This window comes from Polyodon spathula, chromosome 3 (genome assembly GCF_017654505.1).
Source record: "Polyodon spathula isolate WHYD16114869_AA chromosome 3, ASM1765450v1, whole genome shotgun sequence".
In the NCBI taxonomy this organism is placed as follows: domain Eukaryota; kingdom Metazoa; phylum Chordata; class Actinopteri; order Acipenseriformes; family Polyodontidae; genus Polyodon; species Polyodon spathula.
The window spans coordinates 90198755-90215010 of NC_054536.1; the positions used below are offsets into that span (position 1 = coordinate 90198755).

Sequence of the window (16256 nt, forward strand, 5' to 3'; positions counted from 1 at the left end):
GTATCGAGATTTGAATAACTTAGCAATCAAGTCTCGGTACAGCTGCTTAAAAAGAGTCTGTTTTCACACACACAGGGTTGGGTGTTCACTGAGTGTAGAAAGGGAGAGAGAGAGGAGAATAAAGTAAGAATAGGAATAGCAATTGCCAATACATGCTGGAGGGCCACACGATATTTGTTTGTTTGTCCACTATTTCTTTCGTGTTAGTCCGTTTTGTTTGTCTGTTTATTTTGGCTCAAAGTGCCACGTGCTGTTTTGTTCAACTGTTTTATTTTCTGTGTATTATTAAAAAGCGCCTCATTTCTGGTCTGATGTCATCCCTACAGCCACCCTGTTCACACAGGCAAAGGGAAAAATAGATAGATAGGATTAGACATATCCTGTCAGTTCACTGTGGAGTCGTTGTGTCAATAACGAGATCAGTGCCTCTGGTGGCCCAATAAAGGGGTCCTAATAAAGGGGTCAGAGAGCATATAAGCATGTTATACAAGTACTGGAGGCTTCCTTCCTTTCCCCACCCAGGATTATAGAATTTCTATAGAGCCCAGAGATACCACATTGCATGCTGCAATGTATGTTTTTGCAGACACTTTATGTTATTGATCTTTATGGGGGTGTAACAAGTTTGCAAGCTTAAGCTAAATACTTCCTCTGGGAGTCTTGTGCGAAACAAACTTGAATAATTGATTTGAATTGTATCTGCAAGCCTTCCCTTAACAGGAAAATCTGACCAACTTACTGCAGCATTGTACTGGATGCTGGAGGCTGCTGGCTCTTATTGGGAAGCTGTCTGCATTAATCCCTATGTGTCCCTGACCAATCTGTCAGAGAGGCTGACAACGAGCACCACGTCCTGACCTGACCTGCACATTGTTCTAATATAAAGTTTAATACTTTGGCAATGTTTAGATTCAGTCAGTCCCCAGCTTGTGGTAATTAACAGTAATTAAACCTTTCAGAAATGTGTCTAAAGCACGGTGAAGGATTCATTTACACTACCACAGTAGTTTGTGATACTGGCAGTTAAAACTGTATTATGAAAGCCTTGCAAGTGAGTTAAACACTAAGATGTTCAGTTTTGTTTAAGAGCTTGGGGTTATTCATCCTTATTTTTAAATGATGTAACTGAAATGTTGCTTTCTGAAAACATAGTCATCTCTACATTTTTTCTCACTGTCGCCTTTGTACATCCAACCCTCTCTATGGATAGTGGAGCTCTTGCTCCCATTGCCTGTGGAATTAGACTGAAGGCTGTTCCTCTGTTTCCCAGGCCCTCCTGGAGGTTGTGAATGATCTTTTTGAGGAGCAAACGGATCTGGAGAAGATTGTGAGGAAGATCATGCAACGTGCCCTGACCCTGCTGCAGTGTGAGCGATGCTCTGTCCTGCTGCTGGAAGATACCGACTCTCCAGTATGTAAGCGTTATCACTTTCACATGCAGGGCCTCATGCACTGAACCTTTTTCTGCACCGTTTCACACCTTATTCACCAATAGCTACCAACAGTAGTTTCAATGAGGTTTCACATGTATATGAGTGTGGTTCGATTATTCCTGTTACAAGGGGCTCATGAATAATTCAATCTTGTTTTTTCCTTAATCACAAATTATTTCACCAGATGAAAAGGTCGTTTTCACATACTTGGAGTTTGCAGATTCTGGCGGAAGTTTATTTAAAAGGAAGTGTTTTTTTGCTTTGTGTTTGGACGCTTACTGTGGCTGTTGTGTATCAGAAGATATCAGTTACTAAGACAGTGCCAGCACCGTGCACCTTGTAATTGCAATTACTGTGCATGTTAATTATTTCAGTATTTATAATTTACTATTCATTATCGCGCGAAATAATGGCCATATTATGGTGCACACTAATTTTATTGTGCCATACTATGGTAATCAGAATTAATATGTGATTTGTATGGTAATGCATGCTGATGTATTTAAATGAGCATCCAGCTCAGAATAACGAGATGAGCTGTATTCACATGGTATTTACTAAAGGACATTTATTTTAGTGCGTGCGTTAAAGTGATCATTTGTTAGTGCATATGGGAACCAGGCTTTAACCACTGATAAGCGAGCTGAAAACAGTTTGATTCTTTTTACTGACTTGGTTCGTCTGATTCATTCAGTTTAGTGAATCAATTAAACAGATCTGTCTGTTTGATTCAATGATTCACTAATGCAAAATAAATACATCTTGCTGAATTACTTGGTTATGAAAATGTGTTTGACTGGAAAAATCTAACAGCACGGACCATTTAAGTTAAGACTGTTTACTTGGTGGGCCACACCATAGAAAAATAATATAAATTAATCAATTAATCAACATATTAATGCATTTTATGGTACAGAAATAGGCAGATATAACTAGAAGCAGCTTTCCTAGAACACTGACAAACTCAGTATGTAATATAATGGGCAATAGAAGAGAATTTTATTTTAATGGAACAGTGAAAAAAAAAAAAGAAGACGTCAGCGTATATAATGCTAAGTCTCAATGTTTAACTTCCAAATTATATCGTTTTTAACAGCAGTGAAAATAAAGATACTGACAAGCTGTGAAAGTGCTAACAGTGCCACTATGAAATGTATCTTTTCAGGACTTCTGTCCCAAAACTTGGCACTTCTTTTCTGCCACACTTGATAACAATGCCCATTACGTGTTCTAATTCTGCAACTTTTCCACATAATGCCTGTTGATGCAGAATCTAGTGCAAGAAAACTGGTTCTGCATTTTTTTTCTTTAAACCAGTCCAGTCTTTTGTCCAGTCATATGGTGCACCCTCTGCTATAATCCCAGTTACTTTCTTCAAGGTAATTATGCACTTTGCATGGCGTGAAGTTAAAAACAAAGTCCTTTCCTGTGGTTGAGTTGTTCATGACATCCACAGCACTTCTCAGAAAAAAAAAAAAAAAAAAAACATTTTGTTGACTCCATAGCTTCTTTCATTTCCAGTAAACTCAAAATACGTTGCTTTGTGTTGCGTGTCACAGTGACGTTGTTTGGTTTAATCTTTCACGACTCCAACCGCTGCACTGTAAATCGGACATATTGTCTTGCCAAGAAAATAATTAATTAAATAATCATCTGACTAAAGATTTTGGAATCTTTTGTGTTCCCCCTCCACCTTTCGCTTCTGTGACATCTCCAAATACTTTTTGGCTACCGATTTTAAATTTTACACAAAGTAAAATAAATACTTTAATCAAGCTTGCTTCGCTATCCTAATCAAACTTGTGTGTGAAGAAACTGATCCTATGTGCTATTTGATTGGCTATTTTACTACCTCTGTCATTGGCTTATGGGAATGTCACTCGTACACTGCACATGTTGAATACGCGTGTTATATTGAAGAGGCGGGTTGTACAATAACATTTTAGAAACTAATGTGCAGGCCAAGGATAAACGAAAAAGGCTTTTTTTTGTTTACATTATACAAAGAAAACATGTTAAAATTAAAAGGTAAGCAGTGGTGTTACTTTACGTTGCCTCTGCTTGTCCTCTGCTAAGTGCTGTGTCTGTTGATCACATATTTTCGGTCAAGCAACCTCCACCTTCCCAATAAGCTACCGTCCAAAAGATACGCCTCGACTGCTGGGGCTTTTGATATCACGGTGGTCACGGGTAAGTCTCTGACATTATCGTCCACATTAAATTATCGGTCACAATACATGTAGCATGCACAGTATGGTATGTAAATTAGCCAAATACTGTGCATGTAAATGAGTGCGTTCTCTGTTAGTAAGTTTATATTTATTGCGCACGTTAGGCTCACTATGTTACGTGCGCGCTAACTCCAAATGTAGTGCCCTTTCGTAAATGAGGCGATAATGTATATTACATCTCATTTAAGAAGTCAGAATTGTCGAGTAGATTTTTTTTTTCCACGAAAAATCGATTTTATTTTAGAGAAAGGCTGTGGACTCAATTTTAATGTGTATATATATTTTTTTCATTTAGTGTTTGGTAAAGTGCATACACAACAGAAGAAGAATTGCCCCCTAAAAATGCACAGTCTTGCATCCTTTGTTTTAGTCTGGAAATGTATTGCTCTTTTGTTTGAAAGGTGATTTCTAAGGAGGATGCCATTTTTGGTTGCCCACTAGGGGAGCTGCAATCTGTTAAACATCTTCAGTGAATGTTCAATCCCTGTGCCAATTGCTATAGAAAGTTGGCAGTAATGCCCTAGGGTGGATTGTGAAGATTGAGATTACAGCTCTCAAACTGGGCTTGGTGATTTGGTGGTTTTATACATATCTTACAGCATGGGTTTAGAGAAAATAGATACCAGTTTCACTGTTCTGTTTTGTACTGTTTTACTGATAGGTTGTGAAGTTTTCAAAGACATTTGAACTTATGTCTCCTCTGTGCTGTACTGACCTCGAAATCAGGTGAGATATCCAGTTGATCTTTCTGTTCTATTATGATTTTCTTTTCTTTTATCATTCAGTTTATTTCCCCAATATAACCCAACAAAATTGAACTTTCAGTGTGTTTTGTTCCTCAGAGATCAGACATTTGGATGTCATGCTGTTACTCTTGTAAAATAATGTGCATAATGTATCCCTTTATACTAAAAAAAAAAAAAGAAATACAAAACTGACATGCTGAAAGTCACACATTGACAGTCAACAGCTAGGCTTCCATCTCCTGGCTCCCATCCATAGCTCTAACCACAAGGTTACAGAAGGGAATGGTTGATTTTAGATTTTTTCACGGCTGACTAAAATATCTGACTTTTATTTTGATTTCTCCCTGACAAAGCCAGCATGGAGAAGCTATCCTGTTCTGATTGGCTGATAAACAACAGCATTGCTGAGCTAGTGGCTTCCACTGGTCTTCCAGTGAACATCAGCGATGTTTGTCAGGATCCGCGGTTTGAAGCTGAGGTAGGGGGAAAAATACACCTACTGACTTGGCTTCTTACCATAACCTATTAGCATAAATATAGCTTGCAGTGTGGTGGGGCATATGTAAAATAATAAATATGCAGACAGCAGTGATAACAGCTACTAAGATTGATTGGTCGTAAAATATATGGATGTGCCCATAGACATTGTGAAAATGACTGCTATAATCTGACATACTGTATATTTTACTACACTGATTATAAAGTAAACAAGCCGATGATTACACTGTTCATGATAAAATGAGCTAGACATGCAAAAGAGCAGAGGAGCAGCCTCTGGAAAAAGGCAACTGGGTAGCCAAGCCTGGTAATTCGACACGCAGTAGTGGTGAGCAGGAACTGGAAGCAGGGGCAAAGTGTCTCATTTATTGAACCACTTTGGATGGGGTTCTTTGGATTTGTTTTTTAAACTGGCTAAAACTAAGGCATAAGAATCAAAATAACCTACAGCTGACTGTCATATGTTATGTTTCTAAGAGTATTTTGCAACACAGAAAAAGGGTAAGTTGAAATAGGCAGCAAAGACACTAAGGCTTCTGAGGGCAAATCCAACAGTTGTTAACATTACTGCTCTCCAGCTCCCGCCATTGGTCAATCCTACAGTGTAGTAAAACATGTGCCTGATTGGTCAGTCCTACTGACCAATTGGAGAGTGGATGGTAGTGGTGAGGCAACATTCCAAATATCCATTTCAAACTGAGTTGAAAAACAGGTCAAATTGATTGAAAAACGCAAAACGCAGTTATCTATGTAAAAACAGCAGCAGCAACAACGGCAACATTCAGGGTCAACACATTTCTAAACATCAGAATCTTATAAGAGTTAACATTAGATTAGGCGCAGATAACCCTTTGCCAGTGAGGTATACTGTATGCAGATCATGTCCTCACCCAAATGGCTGTACAAATAGTAGAAGGTCTCTGTCACCACAGCACAGACTTTTATTAACTGAGAGGACACAGTTTCAACATTCTCCTGACAAGTTTGATAAACTACCCTTGTCTTTACAGGCAGACCAAGCATCTGGGTTTCATATTCGTTCGGTACTCTGTGTGCCAATCTGGAACAGAACTCATCAAATTATTGGTAAGTTAATGCGCCCCAGCCACCCGTGGCTTGTAGTCAGTTGAGTCCAGCGCTTTGCAACACTGGAGTAAATCACTGATATTCTCTACCTGCAGGTGTTGCTCAGATTCTCAACCGACTGGACAGAAAAACATTTGATGATGCAGATCAGAGGCTTTTTGAGGTATAGCTTTCTGTTTTTTATAATGCCATGCTGTAGCTCTACTGCCACTATAAAAACAAGTCTCCTGCTGTATGTGAAGCCTTTTTGAAATGTATTTCTGAAGTGCAGGTCTGTACAGTTTTTCAAGCAATTTCGCACACACAAAACAAACACAACAAAAACGAGCTTTAGAATATAACAAGAGCTTCAATGAATTTGCCAGTGTAGATGGGAATGATTTCACTGTGGGTAATCTTGTGTTTCCCTGAGTAGTGAAATGTGTAATGACGACGGCGTTTTATCGTTTATTTGTAATACCAAATACGTATTCAAGTCTGACTTAATGAAAAGGAATGCAAAAAAAGCCATAACTAATTTCAAGAATGAAGGAATTATAAAGACAATTTAAAACAATCAGTACATGCCCATTTATTTTGTTCCTCAGGAGTGTGTATAAATTACAAACTCACCAAAAATGAATAGGTACTACTTGACATCAAACAGACTGGACTTTGTCTTGAAGGCTTCATTCTGACTGGGGTGAAAATGTATATTTTTAATCTGCATGGTAAAGTTTACATAAGACCGACAACAGTCTTTCTTTTTAGGCTTTTGTCATATTCTGTGGTCTTGGGATTAACAACACCATGATGTACAACCAGGTGAAAAAGACGTGGGCTAAGCAGTCTGTTGCACTTGACGTGAGTATATCTCTCTTTCTCCTGGTTTAACAGCAGTGTGTCAGATGTTGCATGTGTTTTAGTGATTTTTATGTAAACCCTGTCTGGTGTTTGTTTTTGTTGGTTTGAAAAGCATTCTGTCATGAATAGGTTGTTAGCTTTTTTAACATAAACATGTCAACCGCTGCTCAATTATTTATGCCAGATATACCAAGGCCCTATTCAACTAATAAGCTGTGCTATTTTAAAATGTCACGAACCGTGGATTTTCTCATAGCGAGTGTTTATTAAAGGGAGAAATCACAATAGACCTGATTGGGTCCCACCCATTGGCAATTGGATAAACCAGATATTTACTGACATGCCATTCCTGTTGGTAATGCAGCTTAATCATAGGTTTAAGGCTGTTGGATTTCAAATAACAGGACTTGGATGTATTCGGAACTGCGTTGGAGATTTAAAAAATAACCACACAATGCAAACAGGAAATAGCAGGTAACCACAGAGCTGATTGCAGACATGCTGTGACTTCATCTGGAAACATTGTCTCCAGGAACAAGTACACACAACACTAATCCTAACATTCAATCACTTTTATCTCAAACCTTTAACTTAATCCTAACCATAAAGTCACAGTCAGAGCGCCAAATTGACCTGTTTACTGAGCGTTTGAACACCCCCCCCCCTCCCCCTCTCTTCCTTTTCTGTTACCAAATATGGGCTTGAGTGCTAACATAACCAAAGTCCTCAGTGCGAAACAAACCGCATCACGTTTCATCCGCAGCATTTCAGAGCTCTAGGAAATCATATTTGCATGGATTGTCAGAAGCAGTGTCGTTGTCTGTTCGTAGACCCCCCCCCCCCTTCCCAGTTTCTGGGAAGTGGTACGCTCCACTTCATATAAGGTGTTTCTGATAGACGTACCAGAAGCTGCGTTCATTCATTAGCAACTCTGATAAGCACCAAAGAAAGTGTATTGGACACATTACAGCCATCTGCTGGACAGTCAAAACATTACAATCAACTGCGTTCTACAAGGGGTCCCAGCCCTCAGGACTTTGTGAAGGTCAGTCCTGCGTTACTCCCAGTGCAATGTGTGTGTGTGTGTTGACGGATGTCATGCACAACCTTCTGATCTCTTCCCTGTATCCTCACCAGGCACTTCTCATGCATATTCTGGGGCCGTAATGCAAGAGATTGTGCTCTGTGATTCAGGTGCTTCTACCCATTTTGTGGCCAACAAACTGAAGCTAAATTTAAAAACCTTATATTGTATACGGCACAGAGTTAATGTTATTATTATTTTAAACATTTTTCAAGTATTTGTAATTATTATTATTATTATTATTATTATTATTATTATTATTATTAACACTTTGTTTACCCTGGGTGATTCTCCTATATTCGTTGAAAAACAAGAAACACACCGGGGGCTGGCTACACGTATAAACCAAGGCCTAGAACCTAAATGAGTTTTACCATCAAATTACTGGGTGTTCTTTTTAATATTTTTTTTTATGAGGTTAAAAAATTCAAATTTAATGGGCATGAACCAGAATGCAAATGACAAAGAAATGAGTAGGCCTAGAAATGACAAAGAAATAGAAGGAACAGTTGAAATACCAGTAAAGGAAAATTATTTATTGTTTTTATTAATGTATTTCTATCATGCACTGAATGGCTTATAGTATAGAAATTACAAAGCAAGTGGTATCCACCACCATATTGTTTCTCATATATTACACATTTAAACAATATATTTGGAAAACATTTTGAAAAGTCATTTAAAATGGGAGTTTCTGGTTGTAGGTTTCATTTTTTATTTATAACCAGTCCAAGTTACACTTTTTGAATTTCTCAGAAATAGGACTAAAACTGTGAATTGAATAGCAAGCACACTGAACAAATGGACTTGTCAGTGCAGAGCTGCAGAACATCTTAAGCACAGACAGTTATTACTCCCCTTTTAAGCTGTAAAATTTTCAAATCGGGCTTTGTTGTTTTTTTTTTTTTTTTTTTTTTAAGGGAAACTATATTCACTTTCGAGTTTTAACATATAACAAGCATATTGAAAAGAATGAAGGTGCAGAGCAAGATAGAAACTGCTTTCCTGCTCTATTACAGTAAATTTCCTGCTGCCCTGTAATGAGAATAAAGCTGCAATCAAAGTCTCCACAGGGTACTGCAGGACAGAATACAGAAAACACATTCATCAGGAAGCAGATTCGAATTTTTTTTTTTTAGTTTTTTTTTTTTTTACTGTACTCTTACAATTCTTTGATTTCTGGGATTATTCTGAGCAGTTGTTATTGCAAATACTCATGTACTGTGTTCTTTCACCTGAATACTAAAGATACATGTACTATCTTTAAGAGTCAGCATGTAAGAATCATATTTGATGCAACTTACTCTTTAAAGCGATTAGCTTTGAACAAAAACACAGGAGTACCACCTGAACAGAAGTCATGTTTGTTTTTGTTCTCTTGTTCCTCAGATGCTGTCTTATCATGCCACTTGCTCAAAGACAGAGGTGGACAGGCTGAAGGTACTTTCATTAAACACGTATTTACAAAACTTATTATACACGTTTTTCTTTTTTTCTTTTAAACCAGCGAACAGACCAGTTAACCAATTTAGAAAGGACTTCAGGCTATTTAAAATTGCCTTGCTTTCTCCTCTTTCTTGTATTGTTTTCCCATTCTGTAAGGTCTCAGTCCTGCACCCTTGTCTCACTGTGTTTGAATGTGGGTGAATAAATCACAGCTGGAGGGAAACCCCAGCAGCATAAGAGCAGTTAGATTTAGATATGCACCTGATTAGAACAGTCACTCTTTCAGCACGAAGTAACTTTGCAAAAAGACTCACTTCGAATCTGTAGATAGCTGTATTTGAAAATGAGTCATACTAGGGCAAAGCCAAGATGCAGACGGGTTTACTGGTTTGCTGTGATGTTATTTACATCCTATTTTTCATGGAGATATTCAGATGGTGTTTTTTTTAGGAGTTAAAAAGCATATGCTCTGAAATACATCTTGTCTTTCTTCTGTGTTTTTGTGTCTACACCCCACTGCATGTGGAAAGTCCAAAGCTTGGTCTGCTTGTCAAAGATGTGCCTTTAAGTTACATAGTATAGATATGGTAGTGGTGTGCTTTATTCATGTAGTTGTTTGATGTTCAATAATAAGGTATTCAGGGTGTTTTTATACTCGTTAGGCTTTGAGCATGGATGTGCATTACTGTCTTTATAAATAAGTAAACACGTTTGAGCAGTAAATCTCTGCAAATGGTATTACAAAGACAGAATGTGCTGGCTGACTTATTGCTATAGAATGACTAATACAGGACACCATCATGGGCAGTCCAGAATGTATAATCAGGTAATAAAACATGTGGGAAAGGAAATTGAAAATGTTAAAAAGTGATTTGATATTGTCACCGGCTTTTCATAAGTCTGTTAATCGTGCTCTTTACTTTGCTATGCAGGAAATTGACGGAGGCTCTGAGCTATTTTAGTTTTTCCTTGGTTTATGTTTGAGTGCAGGACCGAATGAGGTACCTTTTGTAAATGTACATTTACAACCCAATGGAAAGCCATCAGCAGGGAAAAGCAAGGCAGAGATTGCTATTGTTCAAGTGTGATATTTTTTATCAATATCACAATAACAGAATCATAAAGATAATAAACCAGCATGTGCACATACAGAGGCTCATTATAATCATGCAATAATCACACAGTGCCAGAAAGGGTAAAGATATCGGATTATAGGCAAATGAAACTTCCATTGGACGCTAGGACTGTATGGTAAAGGGTTGGTGTAGATTGGTGCAAAGACAGTTATAGTGCAGAATATGATGGACAGACACAATCAGCACATACATTCTACTAATATTACTACTGCTTCTACTACTACTACTGCTAATAATAATAATAATAATAATAATAATAATAATAATGATAATAATGCCTGCAAGCCAGTCTTTTTATCTGGGGAGGTGGAATTAAGGCACTCCTTGTGTGCTTCACGATATTTCCATTAGGTCATGCAATAGCCACTGATAGAGAATGTGAACAGATTGAAATAATCAGAGCAGGAACTTTGTTTAAGTCACCTCTGCCAGCTGCTCTGTGACACACAGACAGTGCAACTGCTTCTGAATCTACAACATGAATTTTCCAAAGAAATCCCATTCCACAGATAGCTTTCTGTAAAATCTCAAATATCTCAACAAATAAAGGAACAGGATACTTAAAGTGCAGCTGTCGAGCTGCTGGTGCTTATTGATGTATAACCCTTCAAACAGATGCAGTATGGCAGGTTGCAGCCCAGCTGCAGGCTTCATATGGTGCTTTAAAATATACTGTTTGTGTTCAAAGTAGTAAAAAGGGTTGTGATAAACAAGCTCTGCAATTGACAGTAACCTAAAAGTTTGTTACTGTATTTGAGAGAGAGATGAGGACCAGTTGCTCATAGAAATATGCATTTTTGAAATGATCATAACTTGCTTTGCCCCAAAATGGGAAGTAATAGCAAATACTATTTTATTCTATCTTGCCTCTTTTGATCATGATAAGATTAGAGATTACTCAGTCTGGATATACACCATCATGCCTCCTTACAGATACAGATACAGTACAGTAGTGATCTGTCACTGTCAGCTGGTTTCACAGACCCTGATTAGATCTCATCTTAGGCAAAGGTAGGATTTGGTGGTCAAAGACCTACTCCAGAACCAGTTGTGTCTGCTGTAAAAACAAGTGTACCATTGATCTGATCAGCCTATACCCTGCTGGGCATTGCACAGCTGTATTCTTATAGATCACTTTACAGCATTGAGGAATCAGCCAGGATTGCAGCAGCCACTTATCTGTGGTTACCCTGGTGTTACAGCAACAGGCAAGGAACTCCTTGTTACTGTCAGGATAGTTGTAGCTTATCCATAGACTGATCATATCACCCCTTAGACATGTATTGATCACACCAAATTCACAAATAAGCATCATCTACAAGAAAAATACTTTTTTTGGCAATGGAAAAGTAGAACTAACATTCAGAAACAATGCAACTTTACATTGCTAAAACTGTGCTCCCGCTCTATTAAGCATTACAGGGTGTGCTAAAAGAAACTATAAGTTTATACAATTAATTAATTAAGTACTAAAAGAATATACTCTAGTGGCTGACATCCATGATTGTAGTTTACAGGTTTTATGAATGGCGTTAGTAAACTAAATTGAAGCATGCATGCATTTAAACTCGACAACTCAGGAAAGTTTGCTTAAATTTACAGGGTAGTTATCAACCAGGTCAGCATGTCACTTTGAAAAACTGCTGTGGAAAAACAACCATGCCTAATAGATTTAATTCTTTGTTTATGTTCTCTTAACAATGGAATCCTTCCTCCTTACAAACACAGACCATATTATGACTTTTTAACATTCTACACACATCAGGTTTCAGTGTTTTGCAGTGAAGATTTTTCATAGCGACTTTAAAAGTACCCTTGTCAAATCATGCCCATTTGAAGAGAAACTGTAAAACGGAAAGCTGAAACAAATACTATTAAAACATAATAAGCTTTTCAAAATTAAATGGAAAGAGGAATGTATTATAGTGCATTACAGACTGCTAAGGATCAAGTCAGAGTGCATGTTTCGCCTTCTGAAATTGACAATGGACTGAATAAAGGTTGGTAATGATTAGAAAATAAATATTCTATCAATCAATATGTAACTTGTATATTAATAATAAAGCAGTATAATGCATTTGCAGTCCATTTAGAAAGATATTTGTTTGGAAAAAAACATTCATTTAGTTACATTTCATGATAATTTGAAGTACAGCAAGTGGCTATTTACATTTTTTACTGTCAAATTCTTTCAGGCAGCGAAAATTCCTTCAGTGAGCGAGCTAGGAATCGATGAATTTTATTTCAATGACTTTTCCCTTGACAAAGATGCAATGATAACAGCTTCACTACGGATGTTTTTGGAGCTGGGAGTTGTTCAGAAATTCAAAATTGACTATGAGGTAAGAACACCAGTTCAATAATGTATTGTGAGATAAGGTGCTAGACATATAAAAGCTAATATATTCTGTGTACGGTGTCTCCTAATGTTCTGCCATTTGGGTTTTGGGCTCAAACAGTGAAATTGTGGTATAATACTAGACACCCCACATACAGCTTTTTAACATTATTCATAGAAACAAAACAAAGATTGTACTCATTAAAAGAAAATAAGTGTGTTTTTTTTGTTTTGTTTTTTTTTACTTTGGAATTTTTCCTCAGGTTCTGTACACAGGATGGCATCTGTACACAGGATAAGATGTACTGCAAATTCCTAACTGTGTTTATTTCTCATACAGTTGTAGTCAAAAGTTTACATACCCCAATGGAAATTTTATATTTTTTGCAAAAAAAAAAAAAAAAAAAAAGAAATTGCTGAAATAAATAATTGTAGAAATCTATTTATTATAACTTTTTTAGCTCCTCCTACATACAAGGCCAAAGAAACATTTCTGAGAGGAATCAAATTATTTTAATGGTACAAAATTATTAAGGGTGGACGGCAACAATTAAATTGTTGTTTTTCTTGCTAATTAAGTTTCTTGCTAGTTTTGTACCATTGGAATTGTTTGTCTGGATAATATTCATTTTATAACGGTTGAAAATAGCCCTTAACTAAGGTTAAACTCTGCAGAACAAACCTTTCAGAAAATATAATTATTTGTCTTAAATAAAATGGGTTCCTAGTGCCTAATATTACAAAAAAGTACTATTTTCAGTAATCCCCAACATTCTCCACTTTTTTAGATGACAGATGACAGCCCACCAGGAACACACTGGCTAAACATATTCTTCCTTGTGGATGCTTTGGCTTGTGTTCAGTCCTTTTCATGTGTTTGTATGATATGGTTCATACAAAAACAGTCAAATCCCAATCACTCTCATAGCGTATGTGGGTTTGATTGTTTTGGCTGGTATTCAGATAGCTTTCTGTACATTTAAAACACATTTTTAAACAGAGTACTTGAGGCAGAATACCAAGTAGAAATGCCTTTCCCTGTGATCAAGTTCTAACTTGTATTTTTTTAAATGTGCAATGTAGAACTTTTCAAGCAGTTAGCTGTCAGGTCTGATATCTGTTTGAAGATTGTAACTTCTCCCTCAAAGCTGTCTGTTTTGTTTCAGGTTCTGTGTCGCTGGTTACTCACAGTGAGAAAGAATTATCGTACAGTTGCATACCATAACTGGCGCCACGCCTTCAATGTTTCTCAGTGCATGTTTCTTATAATTACAGTAAGTAAATTGATCTTTTGTTACTTCACTTTGTAATGAACCTCCTCCCAGTGGCTGATGAGTTAATAACCCGGACTTACCTCTCTGCTATAGAGCGTGTTCTTTAGTAAGCCGTTGGTCTTTGACCTGTATGGTTTGTGGTTCGCATCTCGTCCTGCCTTTCCAATCAATTCAATGGACTGAGAGGCCAATTAATTACAGTGTTGCCCTATGGGGAAGAATTCTGACCCCTGTGGTTGAACCAATTAATTAAACATAAATTTTCTTTGCATTATTATAGCTATAGCATGTATGTTGGCTTGCAAGATACATGATTCTGTAAAGTTGCTTCGAATCCTTGGGGACAGCGAGGGGTTGTCGCAGTTACAATACTAGTCTGACGTTGAAACTACCTCCCTGAGCATAGGTGGATGGATGAAACTCCCTCCCTCAGCGTAGGTGGATGGATGCACTCTTGTGTTTCTGCTTGAGGATAAGCTTTGTTAAGCAGGGATGAATCTCCTCGTAGCGGCTGATGAGTTAATAATACTGACATCAGCTTAAGACCCGTACTTCCCTTTGGACTCCAGAGCTCACTCTAGAGCTGAATAGTAAGGTGTTTGTCTTTGAACCGGACAGGCTGCCGTTCATGTCCGGTCCTTTCCTGTCAATTTAGTGGGCTGAGATGCCAATTCAGTACAGCATTGAAATATTTAAGAAGTTTGGAAACCTTATTTGGGATTCACGCAAGATTATATTTCTTATAAATAGTTTTTAACATTTTACACATTCAAATTCCCCTTAAGGCTGTAATGTCTGTGTGTGTGGTGAAAACATCACAATTGTTCATAATCACTTTAATTATGATTACCCCCCCCCCCCCCATGTAAACAACATAGACATTAACAGTGACTTTCTTCTTTTTAGACGGACGGTTTTCAAGAGGTCCTTTCAGACACAGAAATATTGGCTTTGATGGTTGGTTGTCTCTGCCATGATCTTGACCACAGAGGTACCAACAATGCGTTCCAGGCAAAGTGGGTATAAATGTTACTTCAGCGTAACTTTCAAATTTAATAAATGCTGCTGATAGGGATCCCCGAGTGGCCCGCCTGGTAAAGCCATAACCGTGTGGTGTGCTGAGAGTCATGCAGTGCTCTCCTGCTGCTCTCCACGTTTGCATCCTGGCTGTGTGCAGTGGAGGCTCTTCGATGGCGATTCCACAGAGAGCGTTCCGTTGGCATATCCCATATATATGTACACCCACAAGGCAGCAATGAAAAGCTTACCTTACAATCCACTGTTCGCTATACTCAAGGCTAAATACAGGGGTGTCACCAAGTGGCTTTCAGGAATGTTTCAACATGCGATGTGTGCTGCTAAACAAAAAAAAGTAAGAAAAAAAAAGTGGCAGTATATCTTATGTATCAATCTGTCATATCCCTTACCAATCTATATAGCTTCTGGCAAACTAGTTCTGTTCAAGTTTGCAGTGACCTCCATTAAATTCTTAAGGGATCTGAATACATTAAAATCCAGGAAATGGAAACGTATCTGCCTACAGTTCTTTTAAGCTGTCAGTGCACTTGCATGGTATATCAAGTCAATTTGTAAATGGTTCCTATTGTAGGCATTGAACTAAAGTGTGTTAAACCTGTTTGAGGAATGCTCATTCCTATTAGAGTATTAGAATGTCAGGAACTTCAATTTTCTCTGAGAGTAAAAGTATAACTTGCACTCGTGGCTTCAATTCTAAGCACATGCATCTAAATTTCTTGCAGCATTTTGATGCATTAAGCATACTTCACTATCCTTCCTCCTGATCGCTTTTTGTTTATACTCTCTGAAGGAGTGGATCTGCTCTGGCGCAGCTGTACGGAACCTCAGCCACACTGGAGCACCACCACTTCAACCACGCTGTGATGATACTGCAGAGCGAGGTACAATCAATTTAATCACTCTGCCATTTCAAATACTATTGTGCTGTATAGAAATCATTGTCAGAATGACCTGCACCATGTTACAGATTCAGAGGGATGTGTGTCTTTAAGGAGGTAGGACCTGCTGTGCCATAACACTGAAACACTCTGTTAACCAGACCTCGCCCTACATGGACTGCTTTTACTCTGGTGGTCATGGTCTTTTGCAAGTTGATAAAGCAG

General features: G+C 37.8%; 1 protein-coding gene across 1 annotated transcript in view; it reads left to right on the forward strand.

The window, feature by feature from the left end:
* Positions 1-16256, forward strand: part of LOC121313620 (dual 3',5'-cyclic-AMP and -GMP phosphodiesterase 11A-like) — a 43803-nt gene that overhangs the window by 18946 nt on the left and 8601 nt on the right. The window contains exons 4-14 of the mRNA XM_041246348.1: positions 1271-1411; positions 4326-4390; positions 4768-4888; positions 5919-5994; positions 6090-6157; positions 6745-6837; positions 9311-9361; positions 12699-12845; positions 14008-14115; positions 15022-15131; positions 15944-16034. Of these exons, the coding sequence (XP_041102282.1) occupies positions 1271-1411; positions 4326-4390; positions 4768-4888; positions 5919-5994; positions 6090-6157; positions 6745-6837; positions 9311-9361; positions 12699-12845; positions 14008-14115; positions 15022-15131; positions 15944-16034 (1071 nt within the window). The remainder of the gene's footprint in view (positions 1-1270; positions 1412-4325; positions 4391-4767; positions 4889-5918; positions 5995-6089; positions 6158-6744; positions 6838-9310; positions 9362-12698; positions 12846-14007; positions 14116-15021; positions 15132-15943; positions 16035-16256) is intronic.